Genomic DNA, 16,910 nt, shown 5'->3' with positions numbered 1-16,910 from the left:
CTTAGTTTTCACTTTACATGGATCACAAATCAATACCTTTCTGTCCTCGCTGATTCGTCAGACGGTGTGACACTTTCAGATCAGCCCACAGACGAAGCCACAGAGCGGAATAGGGTACACTGGCTTGTAAAATGAGCGGCCCTGAACATGGTATACTGCCGGAGCCATTCCCGTTCACTGCAGACCCTTTGGACCGGCATCATCAAAGTTTATAGGCTGTGCCTTCTAGTGGTGGATATTTGCAGAGGCTGATCCTGCTGACCCCACAGGGAACTTTCTGTAAGTCTACATTTAATATAATAATATACCAACACAAATTAAGCAAACTTTTAGTAGTTATAACACTGTCCCCTGGAAAATGCTATTTACATCTTTTCCTCTAAAGACAGGAATGTGCGTATCTCTTATGAATATATTGCTCTATAATGGTAATCAATGGGCTATATATAGCAACTAATGAAACATGACTTTGAATTATGATCATTATAGTATGATAAAAAGCCAACAGAGAAGCAGTGGCGGTTCTAGACCATTTCAAATGAAGGGGCCAGGCTGGGGTCACATGCGATTTCAGGGGAACCAAATATATTAATCAACCCCCCATAGGTTTGGTTCTACAACAGACTACTGATAAACATATAACGATAAACACAAGAATACTCAATCAGTGTTAACCTACATTTCATATATCACTGCACATAAATAATATCCCCTTTTTGGGGATAAAGATGGTGTTAAAGATGTATGAAAATATTTGCCACAGTTAGGGGGGCCAGAGGGGGGTCGAGGCTTAATATAATGGGGGCACTGGCCATCCTTACCCCCCCCTAGAACCGCCACTGCACAGAAGACCCACAGGTAGCAAAAAGAGAATCTGCTCCTGACAGGTGTATTGACAGCAGCAATGAAACCAAATAGCCAATCAGGAGAGGTGATAAGTAAGGTGGGTGGATTTCCAAAAAAAAAAAAGACAAAACGCTCCTAATCCTTTTGGATAGCCGATTTAATAGGCTGAAGGAGGTGTCAATCACACTAAGGGGGCGTGTTCAGACCCCCCCATCCCATCGCGCACACACACACACAGTCCACCCCCCTCACCCCCCAGCCACCGGCTCTATGGCAGCGTGAGGAGTATCTCTGAGTATCCGTGGTGGAAACCGACCTAAACACTGGTCTGGGAACTGATAAACAAACGCAACAAATAACGCGGTGCGTAAAAGCTCTCCACGGCGCTGGTTGTGGGTGCGCACGGATACTGTGCCAGCAGTCCAAGAATCCAAGAAGACTACGACGTGTTTCTTTGGTTGTTTATTTCTGTGAGTGTGTGGGAAAAAAACGAGGATATCTTAATTGGACATGTGAGTTACGGGAGTTAACAAGACAAGCAGCCTTTTCGAAGATGAAGTTCCACGCTTGCGTTCTCGTCACTTTGTTGGTGATCGGATCGAGTGCAGCACAGTCAGGTGAGTGCTTGGATGCGCGTCTCTGCACCTGGGTCTCCCAGGTCAGACTTGAAAAGCAGGGATCAAGTTAGGGTCCAAACAACCTGAACCCCCCCACCCTCTATTCTGGCATCAAGCGACATATGGCCATAATTCACTGATGAATTCACGGCATTTGTTTGTTGAATGATAATGAAGTGGCAGTTTAACACCGTTTTGCCGTTAGCTCTTCATCACTGTCACAAACTTAACACAACTTCATATCCGACCACGCTGACGCTGATTTGAATCATCGCAACGAGACTCACACCTGCAGTACACTGTGACATTACGCAGCATGTGGGAGCGTGTCGGGCTCTGCGTAAAAATCTTTCCAAACTCCCTACACATATTTGCTTTTTTGACCCTTTTTTAAAATCAAGATTTTAAAGCTTATCGGATAAAAAACCCGACACAGAAATCCACTTTGCTTGTGCCTGATTGGATACATATGTTGGTGAAGAAAACTCTTATATCAAATTCACTGAAGAGAGCGAATCTCTGAGGTTTGTAGATGAGCTCCGTACTGTGCCGTTACATATTGTACCCTAAATATGAATGAATGCGCCATCGTTTTAATAAAATTGCCCTAAGCGGGCATTGATCGACCGAGCACCGCGGCTACTTGCGCCGCTGATTTATATGAATTGAACTCGGTTGCAGTTTTTATCCCGTACTGTCTTTGAATAATTTAGATGTACACTGAAGGCTGTAAATAGGCAGTGGAAAAACATATCGCTTTCATCATTAGGACCCCCCGTGGTGTTAATCTCCCGGACGAAAATCACTTTAAAGATCCTGCAATACCCCTATAAAGGCTTGTAATTGTAATGCGTCCATGCCACGCAGCAATAGTCAATTTATAGTAAAGTTGATGTTATTTATGTGTTGTAATTCCTTATGGCACCAGCCCCTGTAGGATATTTGCAGATAGTTTGTCAGTGATATTTGAGTAACATTTTGAGGTCTCACCCTCAGTTGTGTCACAGTGTGTGCATGGTGCATGGTTTCAACACTGTTTATCTAAGCAAATAATAGTTTGAGGCTTTGATGTTGAGAAATTTGACCGTTGAACTTTTTCAATTAGCTTCTGTTCCTAGACTTACTGATCGATAAGGACTTTAATGTGCTCTGTTCTGTTTGGTTTGGAATAATATCTGCTTTGGAATCGTGTCAGAATTTGAGATGCACTCAAGTAAGTTGCAGAGTAATATTTTGTGTTTCATGTTGGGCTGATAAGCACTTCATGATGCCAGAATCTGCCTTCTTAATCGATATAATCAAGCGTTGGCAAGGAATGCCGAACTGGAAATAAAACAAACAAGCAGAAGCCCACTCAGGAAGCGGAAACACAGGAGAGTTTGTGGATTGATGTTCAGAGGTGAATTTGGCCCATCGCCCAACCTCCCAGAGGTACAAATGGGATTCCAGGATGCTTTTCTTCCTGCCTCCAAGGACAGGTCGAGTTTTGGCTCAATCTCTGGTGGTTTTGTGGTTCTCAGGCGGAGCTGGAGAAACACACACACACACACACACACACACACACACACACACACACACACACACACTTCCTTCACTGGCTGTGGTGTCGATTTTGGATGCAATTAAACAGGAGTGGATGGATGCACGGATGGATGGGTGTCAGGCGCGGATGAATTGGGAAGAAAAGTGGCACCCTCGCTGGTTTATTTGTTCACTATGCATACACTCCCCTCCAAGATATTTGTGATGCAAATTCAGCCCAAGAATCTGAGCTATGCCTCTTGGGAAGTTCATTGTGTGTGTGGGTGTATACTGAGTAGATATGTATGTGCTATATGTCCACTCTTTGGTCTCTTTCACTGAATCTCCATCTCCTTTTATTGTAGGTTTTAAAAAATTCATACCACACACCATATATCAAGTAAGTCAACGCTGGAGATGTTCACTTCAGCGGTGTTTAACATGGTGATTGAATCTGTCTGTATGCTCCAGCTGCGAGACAAATGTCTGCAGAATTCCTGCCACTCAGCTGGTCTGTATACACTAAACTGTGTGTGTGTGTGTGTGTGTGTGTGTGTGTGTGTGTGTGTGTGTGTGTGTGTTTGCGTGATGTACAGTGCGACCATGTGTGCCAAAAATGGAGGTGTTCACACTGCGAGCAACTTGATTGATGACTTGTCTCACTGTCTGTTGGCAGTGCGGGAGAATCTCAGTGTTTGTGTGTAGAGGCATGGCCTCCCGCTGACTTTTTAAAATAAACGGATTCAGAGCTCAGGATTGACCCAACCGATGCATTTAAGGGTTCATTAATCATTTCCCCTCCACTGTGGAAAACATCACAAAAAAATATCGGTACAATTATTAAAGGTGCTCTAAGTGATGTTGGGTGATGTCACTTCTTGTTGACGTTCGAAGTATTGTCAAACAAAACGGAGGCTAGCTCGCCCCTCCCTCCTCCTCATCCCGCCCCCCCCCCCCCTCCCTTCCACACACTAACACCCCAACTCCCACCCTCAAATCCTTCTTGTCGGTTATTGGCTGGAATGCTGGAACACTGTTTGTTATGTTTGGTGGTGCAGGTTGGCGCAGTTTGTTTTTGTTGCTGTTTGTGGAGCCTGGGCTGTCTACAGAGGCCGCGTTTTTTTTACAGTGTGTTCAGGGGACAGGCAGCTAGCGGATAGTGAGGAGATGTTTGCTGTATGTGACAAAAAAAGTTGTAGCCTAAAATACGCGTGACATCGCTTAGAGCACCTTTTAAGTTAACTTTTCTCGGCCAAAGTTCCCTGATCGCTCTGAAGGACGTAAACCGGCCATGGCTTTTTGGCTTTAAGTAGGATAGTGGGGTTAGGGATGCGACCAATGATTATTCTCATAATTATTGTTATTCTCTTAATCGTTTTGTCTATAAAATGTGAAAATAGCGAAGAATGGCCGTCATTTCTCACAGCCTAAGATGATGCAATCAAATAGCTTGTTTTATTCGACTAACAGTCTAAAACTCAAAGATATTTTAGTTTACTATTCTAGAGAAACATCCAGTTCTCCCATTTGAGAAGCTGAGAACGGAGGATGTTGGCACTTTTACTTGAAAAACAATTTGGTTGCTGAAAATGGCAACCAGAGTTAATGACGTTTGGAGTTTTGAAATTGAACGTTCCTCCATTCGTCCGAAATGCTGCAATTCTACCTCCATCATCTGAGGAGATGCAGTTTAAAGCTCTTAAAAAAAAAAAAAAAGAAAAAAAAAAGCTTTCTGTCAAACTACTGTTTCCAAGTTCAAGAAGGAAATTTAGAGCTCAGTCCATCTTCTTTGTAGTGGTGAAGGACTCCTCTTTGATTAAATCCAGCTTTCTTTTGTACAGCGTTCCAGTTGTGTATGAGTCCGCTGATTTAGCTCTTTAGGGTCAAGGTACTGTCAAGGAACTCGCCGAAATGCCACGCCAAAAGACGATAGTATTCTCATGAGCAACTCATTTCTTTAAATGAAGCTCACACCAGCAGTTTCACCATCATGTATCAAGCTGTCTGTTTTCCTGCTCGCAGAAACAAATGGCTCAAACATTTTAATCGCCCTAGCTCTCCGGTGTGTATGACAAATGCTGCATTCACGTGTGTGTGTGTGTGTGTGTGTGTGTGTGTGTGTGTGTGTGTGTGTGTGTGTGTGTTTGGGTGACATTTAAAGACATGCTCTCTTGTGAAATGGCCGGAGGGGGAGGTGGCGGGAAGGGAACCCGCTGAATGCCATGTATCAAATTACTGGGCATCCGTCAGCTGGCACACACAGCCACGGAGCTGGCCGAGGCTTTTGTAGAAGACTGGCGGAAATGAGAATTTATTACAAGCTAATTAAGCTTTCTTTTTGATAGCATCAGTCTAGACCGTGAGCACTTTATTTGACAGCATGAGAGATGAGGGAGGTGAAGGAATTCAATCTTGCTCTAAATTAGTCAACATTGCTATCATAACTTGATATCTGCCAGGCTTAAGCCGCGCCAGGCGTTGGGCTGGATGTTACTCGAATACCCCGTGATTGTTTCTGACGAGCTGATGGAGATCTGTACGCTTTCTGTGCGATTGTCGGTGTCTTCCGGTGAAAGAGACGGAGCGAGGAAGAGGGGGAATAAAATATGTCTGTATGCACAAAAAGAGTAATAATTGCAGTTCAGTGAGGGTGACATTGAAGTGTGGGCTGTTATTTGCTTCCTCTTTCACAACTGGACAGTCTCAGTGGGGCCGCAGGGGAAGCCTTGCAAATGACTATGTAACGTGTGGGGGGTGATGGAACGCTCTTCAGAGGCCTGAGACAGCAGCGCTAACTCTCGTGGTACTCTCCTTCTGAATCAGCGTTCAGATTATTATCAGCACGGGCCAAACAAAGATGATGCTGTCTCGTACTTTTCTCTTCCCAGGCATTCCGTAGCGATCCGGCGACATCACAAGCCTGTTTGCTGACATTTTCTTTGCCCGCCGGCTATACAGAGGGTCTTTTGTTCCTCCGAGTGTGCGAACCACCCAAATATTTACATGCGGAATCACAACTGCACAGCATGGGAAGGAAAACATCCAAGACTTGGGTGCAAAATAGCAGCTTTATTGGCCTCTCTAATCGTCCCCAACGCTTCTTAGTCCCCTCTCCGTCTCTGGCGTGGTGTTTGTGTGTTTGGCAGGACAGACTTTTGAACCTCCGTTCCTTTGCTGCCTAATGATGAGCAGGGTTGGCTTTGGTTGTGCTAATGTGTCCGGTGCCAACTCCTAGTGTGAGTTGGATTTGCTAGTCGGGACGCTGGAAGCCTGGCACAGATGCCCCTTTTCAGGAGGACTGAGATCTCACTCCCACCCAGAAAATACAGTACACCCATGCACAGGGATTTACTGTTAACACCCGCAAATCTACATGTGTTCTTTTAATTTCTAATCGCATGCTGATTCAGCTTTTTTACTTTAGCCTTTATTTTTCACACACGCACGCATGCATGCACGCACGCACTCACGCATGCACGCACGCACGCACGCAAGTGCATGGGTGAAAGGCAGTAGAAGCCTTCATGGCCTCTTAAGTTTGAGGCAGCTTTATGCTTCCTCATTGTTTGCTTTAAGAACAAGTCTTTGAATCTACTCTCCCTCTCTTTCACACACACACAAACACACACACACACACACACACACACACACACACACACACACACACACACACACACACACACACACACACACACACACACACACACACACAGTGTAAGCAAGGCATGGCCCAAGAAAAGAAAGGACAGGAAAGACAGAGGAATCTATTTTTTTCATCCCTCTTCTGTTTCTTTCTCAACCACTGGAGGGTTTCTTCGGCCCGCCACTTGTAATTCCACTCAGAGACAAATGCCTCCATTCTGCGTCTTAGGGGCTTCCTACACACACACACACACACACACACACACACACACACACACACACACACACACACACACACACTGCTCTTGCCTAGCAGTGCCGGTCCGCTCACACCACTTCAGAGTTTCTCTTCTTTTATTTGACTTCTATTTCATTACCTTCTCACACAATTGTCATCTATTTTCCTTTCCTCTATCTATTTCCTTATCTCTTCTTCTCTTCCTCACACACACCTTGTCTCCCTCCTGTTCTCATCCATTAACATCTCCTTTGTGCTTTTGTTTTATTTCCCTGCTCTGTTTCATCTTTCACTGCCTCTGCTTTTCTTCTCTTTTAGCAGCTTTTTTAGTTTCTCGCCTCTCCCTCCTCTTTCTCTCACACACATATCTGCTCACACGCACACACACACACACACACACACACACCTCCCTCTGTCTTTCATTAGCAGTGTGTGTGAGTCACTGAACACGCAGGGAGAATGAAAAACGGCACATTTTTCCACCTTTAATCACAACACCCAATTTGTTTTGTGGACAACATGCTGTCGGCGGCTCCTTCATACACCACTCAAACTGTCATTTACATGCTACACGCATGCACGTGTCTGTGTGTGCTAAGCTTGTGAGCTTTAAACTCAGAATTATATGCTGATTAGATGCTAGATTTTTGTTTACTGTTGATAGAGTCAGGGTTAGTTTGATCCATGATCCACATGGGTCATCTTAGCTTCAAAGGATGTTAGAAAACATCATCCATGTCTCAGTAATTATTTGCTTGTCTCCTTTGGCACTTCATTAAAAAAAAAAAATGGATGATTTGTTTTACCTCAAAAGTGGAGATTTGTTGCACATCCAAAGTTAAATACTAATTGAACTTTAATTAATTGACTAGAGTTGGCAATTCCAAATCAAAGATCTTTAAAGTTGCAGTGAATTCATCTGAAAATATTCATTAGTGCAGCTTTAAGGGTGCTTTTTTTTATTCTAGCATTAGGATTAGCATAATGTTTAGGTTAGGGCAAGGGGTTATAGTTTTGAGTCAAGGCTTGATCCGCCTTGTAAGACGCAAATATACGTGTGCATATGCATTCATTTGTGTATCTGTGCTTGCAAGCGGTGGCTTTGAATTCCAATGTGCAGTGCTGTTCTCAGGCACAAGGCCAACACAGGAAGTGGGACAGTGTTCAGCTTCCTTTGATTGGCAGCACTTCCTTGGTGAAGCTGGATCAAGTGCCATCGACTCCGTCTTTCACAACTAATCTGGCCTTTTTCCTTTTGTTTTAGTTTCTTTAACTTCTTTCACTTGCTTCCATTGCTTTTTGTTCTGGCTCTCAGCGCAGCACAATAGAGGGCATTAGAATAACAATAGAATTTTTTTTTTCACTGTAACCTTGACAAAGTCTGGCATTTTAATGAAAGCCTGTGAAAGGAGAAATGATCACTGATCTCTAATCCCTCATCTGTGCGCGTGTCGATCCGGCAATTCAACCTGACCTGTAGATTTGTGTCTTTATCTCTCTCTCTCTCTCTCTCTCTCTCTCTCTCTCTCTCTCTCTCTCTTATGTGACGTCACTACACTCACTCACACACACACCTCTACACACACACCAATCTGTCTCGCAGTTGCACTTTTTTTACGGTAGTTAAAAAAAACAAGCTATTTTGGACGCTTTGTCATTAGTTTATTTCCTCTCTGTGTCTATGCATGTGTTTCTGTGTGTGTGTGCGCACAGTATGTGTGTGTAGTCAAGCACGTCTGGTGTATTGTGTGTCAGCTAATCCCTGTTAAGATATTCACGGCAGCTAATCTGTTTAATTACACTACAAATTAAGGATATTTACTGTTCCAAGACTTTTATGCGACACCCGCCTTAATCAGGGCCCTAATCTGTTTGGCACTCTGTGTGTGTGTGTGTGTGTGTGTGTGTGTGGGGTGAGTGATTGATACTCTATATGCTTAGGCATGTGTGCCTCTGTGTCTATCTGGCTATTTCTGCCAGACTCTGTCTGCTTGTATTCTTTTCTGAATATTTGCCCACAATAAAAAAAAAAAAAAAAAAAAAATATATATATATATATATATATATATATAAATAAAAGAAAACAAGAGATTATAGTATTTTTCCAGTTGTCGCCATGGCAGAGAAAGGCAGGATTAAAAAAAACACCAGTGAGCTGTTGCTACAGTATTTAAAGGGCACAAACCCAGATCAACAAGAGAGTCACTCTCCTTGACTCAGACTCGTGTTCAACTAATTCTACAGGATAAAAACTGTGTGTGAACCATGGAAACAGTGCTGTGTTCTTTGTCAAGGCCATAATAATGAAAGCAGAATGTAGCCACGTGTTTGTTTGTGCACATGCACTACAGCATGTATATGAATGTGTATCTGATTTAAATACAATGCCTGTAGTATCTCTACATTTGTCAGTCCCTCTGGGACAAATTTGTAGTGGCTTATTCAACAAACTGCAATTCTTTGTAACCATTTTTTTATTGTGGTAATATTCAAAAAATTTTACTTAGCTGTTAAAAAAAAAACATTTTTAAGAACTTACTGATAAAACAAACTTTTGAATAAGAGTAAGAGTGAATTAAGGAAGCTCTTATGGTGTGTTCAAACCAAACGCAAGGCAATTTTAGGAGGTAAAGGAGTATCAAAGTGGTTCACTTTTGGTTAAAACAATGAGTCTGAAGAGCTTGTTGAGCATTGTATAGCATATCCTTGTGGTAAGCGCCACCTGAAAAAGATTAGTTCTGGGGAGCTAGTTCCCATTACATGTTTGCATGTGTTTATGTACAGTATTTGCATATCCATCTACTGTATACTGTATGATTTAGAGGTTGTGTGTGTGTTTGTCTGTGTGTTTCGACGGGGCACGTTGTCCTTTTTAAAACGGCCCCTCCTGCGATGGTGACCTGTAATAAATGAGTGGGCGCGAGAAAGTGGCAGCCGTGACAGCTGACTGGGGAGGAAGGGAATAGAGAGAGTGAGGGAGGGAAGAGGTGGAGGTGTGTGTCGAGGAGAGTGTGTGTGTGTGTGTGTGTGTGTGTGTGTGTGTGTGTGTGTGTTAGAGAGCGAGGGAAGACAAAGCGAGACAAAGCGGAGGTAGAAGAGATGGAAAGTCTCTTAGGAGAGATAAGGGGGCAGCATGAGAGGGTGAAAGGAAGACAATGGGAAGAGAGAGGAGGGCGATTGTGAGGGACTGTGGGTCGGTCGGCGTGGAACAATACCTCGACCAGAGGTGGAGACTCTTTCTCTGGCGCCACTTGTTCTTCTTATTCTAATTACCCCCACCTCCCCCCTTTTTTTTTGCCTCTCTGAAGTCACCTTGCAGCCCAGCAGAAATATGGCCGCTCATTCGGCTGGTTTTAAAGGTACATAAAACTCGTGGAGGAGAAAACCTTGGCCAGGCCTTGGTGTGTGTGTGTGTGTGTGTGTGTGTGTGTGTGTGTGTGTGTGTGTGTGTGTGTGTGTGTGTGTGAGAGAGTGTCACCTTCAGCACCAAGAAAGATTAGAGAGTGCTGCAAAGAGTGCACTTTTTAGATTCTGTTTGTGCATTTCTACGGGTTTGTGCGTCGGTTCATTAATATCCCACTGCAGCTGAGAGGCAAACGAAAATATTCTCAGGCTCATACACACACACGCACCACACACCCTCACCTGAGTTCTCCCCTGCGTCGTACCTTAACCAGTTGCTCCGCGGCAAAATCGCTTTCGGCAAGGTGAAAGTGATCTGATGATGGGTCATTTGCATGATGGGAGACAGAGACAGAGAGAGAAAGCAAGAGATGTGGTCTAATTTCAGTTGAGAAAGGTGTGTGTGTGTGTGTGTGTGTGCGTCCATGTGTGTGTGTCCAGAGGTTAAGGTGGAGTGAGAGAGACAGTGTGTTGTCTCTGAGGAGCACAGCTATCACCGCCGCTAACCGCTCCAATTAATCAGCTCGGGCCACACAGGCACTCACTGTGTACAGTATGTATGTGTGTGTGTGTGTGTGTGTGTGTGAGATCTGTGGTTGTGTGTTTGTCAGGTATATGTTGTGTGATTGCGAAGTGTGTCAAGATCTATATTTGCATCAGTGGAATGCGTCATCATCATCATCATACAGACACACATACACAGACTTGTTTTGTCTTGTCTCTATGGATAAAGCTAATGGGGTCATGTGCTGGTTGTACCTGAAGACAAGAAAAAGATGGAGAACATCTAATACTGCATGTGGGTTTGTTTATTTTCAACCATGTGTTCTTTTAATTCACATAGAACTCATTTGCATTGGCACATATATTTTGGTTTTTAGGGTAAGGCTTTGTAGCTTTTCAATACTCAGTGCTACCGACACATTTAAGTCAGTACCAAAAATATATTGTGGCTGAACAGTGATTTTTAGGCAAGCCAAAGCTCTTGGTAAACATCCCACAACATGCTCATGTTCAGGTTCATACTTGAATTTTGGGTTTCTACTAGAACATGTTTACATGCTTTAATGTTCAATAACACATTATTTTTCTTATACTGTCTATCTGAAAATATCTGTATTCACCCTCTGTCTGAAACGCTCTATTTTAGCGCCTGTCTCTTTAAGCCCCCCAACCGAAAAATCCCAGTCTGCTCTGATTGGTCAGTGTTTCCGGGTCTCCACATCTGCACTCTAGGAGACTTTGTATCATCATTGCAGCCGGGGAATGACTGTAACAGCATTGGAGCAGCACTTTCTATCTATTTCTACCTATCTATAGTATAGTTGTGACATCTCAACTGTACAGAAGTCCCGTTTAAATGCAGCGTTTCTAAATACGGGCTTTGAGTGTTTCTCTGATTTAGCATTTTGATACTTTCCACAGTATTTATATGGCACCCCGACCTGCTTTAAAATAAAAAAATAACTTTAACTATTGGACCTTGGAAAAGATAGTGGTCAGGCTCATTTTGTCTGTTACAAATCATTATTAACATTTTTTAGAAAAGGTTTGGGTTAGGTTTAGGGGAAAAAATTATTTGGTTTGGGTTAAAAGAACATCTTAGTTAAGGTTATGGAACAGTACACAATAAACAAAAAGCGGTTCCCTTTGCCAAAGTCCCGAGATGTTTGGTTGACCCATCTTGATGTCCTCCCTCTGTGGACTTTGTGGCTCTGTAAAAAGATCACACTATTTCCTTCAGAAATGTTATTTGGCAAAGGAAATTTGTAGCATACATGAATGTATTTTGTAGCAGACAGGGGTGTTCATTTAAGGGCTGAAACTAATCAAATGAAATTAGTCATAACCTGATTTTTCAGCTAATAAGACCCCCCAGAGCTTAAGTTGAAGTCTGACTCAAACTGCTTTTTTCATCTTACATTTAAAAACCAATCATATACAATTTACAATTAAATAAATAGTGTGTGAAGCTCAAGAATCAGTGTGCATTTTTGCTTTAGAAAATGACTCAAACTAATGTATTAATTATTTCAGCAAATCAAAACCTGGAATGTACGTAATTTACAAGCTATGGCATATGAGCCAAAACAAGAGAGACTATAATATAAAGAAGGACTCAAGGCTGAATTGATACTTGAAATGTCAGAATGTTGCTACGTCCCAGGTTCGTTCCAAGTCCATGAATTCCAGAGCGGCTGCATGTATTCATGTGTTTTCCTGCAGATAAGCGGTGTGAGAAAATCCTGAGAGAAGAGACAGAGCGAGTATGAAAGACAGAGAGACATTTAGAAAGCCAGAGATAAATACAGGGACAGATAGAATCGAAACACACGTGGTTTCATCGTCTGGTGCTCCAGACAGTGCTTCATATACCGTCACGCTGCTGCCCTCTGCCAGCCCGTGTTCCGCTTGAAAATGAAATTCTCAAGAGGCTTTCACTCCCTTGAAATAAAGTTTCAACCGCGGGCCAGTGGGGCGTACAAACAGGTTCACTCACAAAACTCATTGTTGTGGTCTGTCATCGCTTTATGTGCCAGATTATAGACTGCTTTTAGAGGGTTTTTTTCAGTTGAGGAAACACCCTTAATCCAATTAGGTAAAAAAAAAAAGATCCTGCTCATCAGTCAGTGTTGGTAAAGCAAAGAGAGGTGCGTGTTATTTGTTGTCTTTCTTGGGGCCGTCTGTTCACTTACTCAGATCTGACACACTTGAGCAAAAGTTGGAGAAATAATGCATCTCATCTTTTTGTTTGCTCATTTTTTACGTCCTGATCATTCAAAGAGGGTGGAAAAACTAAGGATTATAACTTTTCACTTCTATAATTACACTCATTTTGGACCTTATTTTACCTGCCATCAGGATTCCCAGAGCGCCAATACAGTCGAGCAATCTCTATCACAGCTACTTCACTCAAACTAAATGTCATGGTTTGACTGTGCTAGCAAGCAGAGCGTCGGTGCAGAAACATTTTTTTTTCATTTTAAGTGAAGATGAGACCGTCTGAGAGAGAGTTGCTGTAGTGCCAGACAGAGCATATATATATACACACACACACACACACACACACACACACACACACACACACACACACACACACAAGCCATTACGTTAAGCAGCACAGAAACTGACACTGACATAAAATAAGGGAAGGGTAAAAGATATGCAGTTTGTCCTACATGGGGAACATATTAGATACACGGACACTCACACAGGCAGTCATATTTCATTTCCCTGCATACAGAGTTTTTCATTTCCTTTCCGGGACATGATATCTACCTTCAGGGCATTTGACGTGGAGGTACAGTAAGCACGTGCAGACACTGACGAAGAAGGCAGAGAAACAAGCGTAGAGAGGGAGGAAAACGGAGATAAAAGACAAAGGGATCTCGACAACAAGAAAGCGGGCGGGATGTGTGTTCTTCCATAATGAATTACCAGAGAACGGCAGGCAGGCAAGCAAGCAAGCAGAAGAAGTGAAAAAAAGTCATAGGTCAGAGGAAGGGAAACAGTTGCAGCCCTGTGGGCTACCCAGACAAAAAGAGGAGGAAGTGTGGCTATTTGCTTTTTCTTCTTCTCCCACCATCTGCCCCTCCGATTCTCTCATTTACTTAATTAGAGCACCGCGTCTCAGCATCAGGTGTGTGTGTGTGTGTGTGTGTGTGTGTGTGTGTGTGTGTGTGTGTGTGTGTGTGTGTGTGTGTGTGTGTGTGTGTGTGTGTGTGTGTGTGTGTGTGTGTGCGCGCGCGCGCGCGCATCTAGTGCTTATTAGCATGTGTGCACATACCTCAGGCGTGCATGTGCGTGGTGCAGTGTGCACGTGTGTGCATCTGGAGGTGTGTACGTGCACTAGACAGGCTTGTATATTGTTTGTGTGTGTATGTGTGTGTGTGCGTGGTGTGTTTGGAGGGCTGACCCAAGGCAGGGCTTGTTCAAAACAGAAGGAGCAGGTGACTGTAGCACCCTTTGCCTTACACAAAATCCGGTAATGTAGGAAAGGAAAATGAGCGGTGACCTGTATTTTGGCTCAAATGCAAGCTATTACAAATTCTCCTTTTAAATCTGACTGCTGTGATCGACTTTAAGCTCTCCTAAGCTTTTCTTATTAATTATCCTGAGCTACTATAATCTCCTCTGATTTAAAGTAATAGTTGACATTTTGTTCCTGGACATGGTTATATTGACTCTATGCTATCATGCATATGCTATGTGTGCTACTCCTCTTTAAGTTGCGGATAACAGGCATCATTTTAACATGGATGTCAAAAAGTAGAAAAACATTTGCTTTCATCTGTGTCTGAGAGATTGCGGACACTTGCAGCAGCTTCTGCAAATAACCATGTTGCCTCTCATTCACTTTTGTTGAAGACTATGAAATTGACAAATTCCAGAGTGCATTTCTGGTTTCTTTGTGAGCTCTAATTCCCCTGCAAAATTCACTTGAAAAGAAAAAATGTTGACATCATAGTGCAACTCGCACCGACAGCCAATAGCAACGCAACAAAAGTTGTCACGTGTTTCTGGTCTTCTACCTGACCTACTTCAATCATCACGTCCGTTTTTTACTGAGTGTGAGGTTTTGTTGGACTGAAAGCAAATTTCTTTATCCAAGGATACTTCTTCAGTGTTAATTAAGAAAGTCAATTGAAATTCAGTATGCGTGACAAAAGTATGAGTTGCAGGTAGAAGCAAATTGAAAATGTAACTGGAAATTACAAACATTTACATTGATATTTGCCCTAAACTGAAAGAAATATTTGGCTTAATTGTCATTTGTCATTTTAATTCATATACTCTTGTCTACTTAGCGTTTTAATAGTCTCATACCCTGTAAATAGGACTATATTTAGATGCTGGTAAATACAATGACAGTGGGTGGTAAAGCCTTGAACATTCACACCGACTCCTCATTCATTCATTTCACCCTGAGCTAATGCGTTCCTATTTGAGAGCCTTGCAGCTCCATCAGCCAAGGTGACCCACTACACCTGCCTCTTAAATGAAGACTTAAAGCTTCAGTGCGTAACTTTTTGATATCAATGAACGTCCGTTACATTCAAGCCATCGCCAAATGAGTTGCTACAAAGCTAATCAAGACTATCAACTCTCTCTGTATTTGTCAGTATGGCTATGTTCAGAAGATTGTGTCGTCCGGCGACTTTCACACGCAGAAACTCGAGCGAAGATAGTTACCTCTTCTGAAGAGTGGCTACTAGCAACTGCGTGGGGGAGGGGTGGGGGCTTGTGTGCGATCACATAAGGCTTTCATCATGTGGACGCCTCAACAGTGTTGTTGTCATTACTTAGAATTCCTCATGGGGGAGACAGAAACTACGCACTATAGCTTTAAATGAACAAAAATGTAGACGGTTAAACTAATATAGAATGACAATGAAAATAAACGGTAAAAAAGGTTATCGACTAATTTAACACAATGAGATCTAATAAAGTAATCAATAATAAAGGCTTGTGAGCTTATATATGTAAATGAGCATGCCATGTATTTGACCAATCACATTGTGTGGCCTAAATAGCTGATTGTACAGCACATACTGTACACAATTTCCATTTTTGAACCAACAAATAGATTTAGATTGCGAGTCGTCTACGTTCAAATGATTTCTCAAGTGCCATGGGGAAAACGGGCATAATCAATTGTTGTCTTAAGTGTTGCCGCCACTTTTGAGATTGTAATCATGCTTCAGCACTTGTTTAGAGGAGTGATGGAAGTGCATACCAGAGCCATGCCTACAAGTCTCTGAGCTAGAGTCCAAGTCTCAAGTCTCTCGTGGTTATAATTAGTGTTGTATCCCCTGCTGCGTTCCATCCAGGCTGTTTGGAACACTGCGCATCCATAAGGAATTCAAAGCATGTAATATGTTTACTATTAGCATACAGTATCAGCTTTGATTAGTTGTTTGGTATGTAGTCTATATCCTTGACGTTCCACTTCCTGGATTGCTCCGGTGCCGCAGGTAAGTCTGCCGGATGCATGTATTTTCGCCGATTGCTGTTTCCTTCCGCTTTCTTTTTTGTTGGAATTTTAAACTCCGGTGGATTCATGAGGACTATGGTTAACTGCTCCTCAGATCTCTGCAGGGTAAATTCAGACAGCTAGCTATCTATCTATCTTTCCAATCAGAGTTTTCTCTCGCACGACTATTTTGCAGCAGCTCCATCCAGCTCTTAGCACCACCCAAGACGATTGTGATTGGTTTTCTCCCATCCCGCATTGCTATGTGGAGTAGCCAGACCCTCCTCCGCTCCGCAGCGGGTGGATGGTCTGGCAAAGCGAGACTATTTGGTATGTAATCGGTGTAAAAAGGCGATTGCAACATGACAAAAATAACACAAAAAATGCTTTACTTTCAAGTCAATAACTCAAGTATTTTTACATTACATGTCATTTAGCTGACGCTTTTATCCAAAGCGACTTTCAATTAAGTGCTTTCAACCTTGAAGGTACAACCTCCGGACAGGGTGCAGTCGGAAGAGATGTGAAACATTAACATACAGTACAGCACAGACCAACTATTGAGGTACTAAAGAAGAAAGGACTCCCTTGTCTTTCGAATCATAATGACAGACCTTTCCTCCTATTGTGCAAGCTCTGTGGGGCCATAAGAAAACAAATACAGAAAATG

The 16,910-nt window shown here is 42.8% G+C and overlaps 1 protein-coding gene across 4 annotated transcripts in view; it reads left to right on the top strand.

The window, feature by feature from the left end:
* Window positions 1-1,094: 1,094 nt before the first annotated feature.
* LOC116044446 (receptor tyrosine-protein kinase erbB-4) overlaps window positions 1,095-16,910 on the top strand; it is a 281,156-nt gene continuing 265,340 nt past the window's right edge. For all 4 annotated transcript variants that reach the window (XR_004103671.2, XM_031291606.2, XM_031291607.2 and 1 more), the window contains exon 1: window positions 1,095-1,463. Coding sequence is in view for 3 of the 4 variants with exons in the window: in XM_031291606.2 (XP_031147466.1) it covers window positions 1,400-1,463 (64 nt within the window). In the remaining variant the exon portion in view is untranslated. The remainder of the gene's footprint in view (window positions 1,464-16,910) is intronic.

The sequence above is a fragment of the Sander lucioperca genome, chromosome 24, assembly GCF_008315115.2.
Source record: "Sander lucioperca isolate FBNREF2018 chromosome 24, SLUC_FBN_1.2, whole genome shotgun sequence".
Lineage (NCBI taxonomy): Eukaryota > Metazoa > Chordata > Actinopteri > Perciformes > Percidae > Sander > Sander lucioperca.
This window is presented reverse-complemented; position numbering and strand designations above follow the sequence as displayed.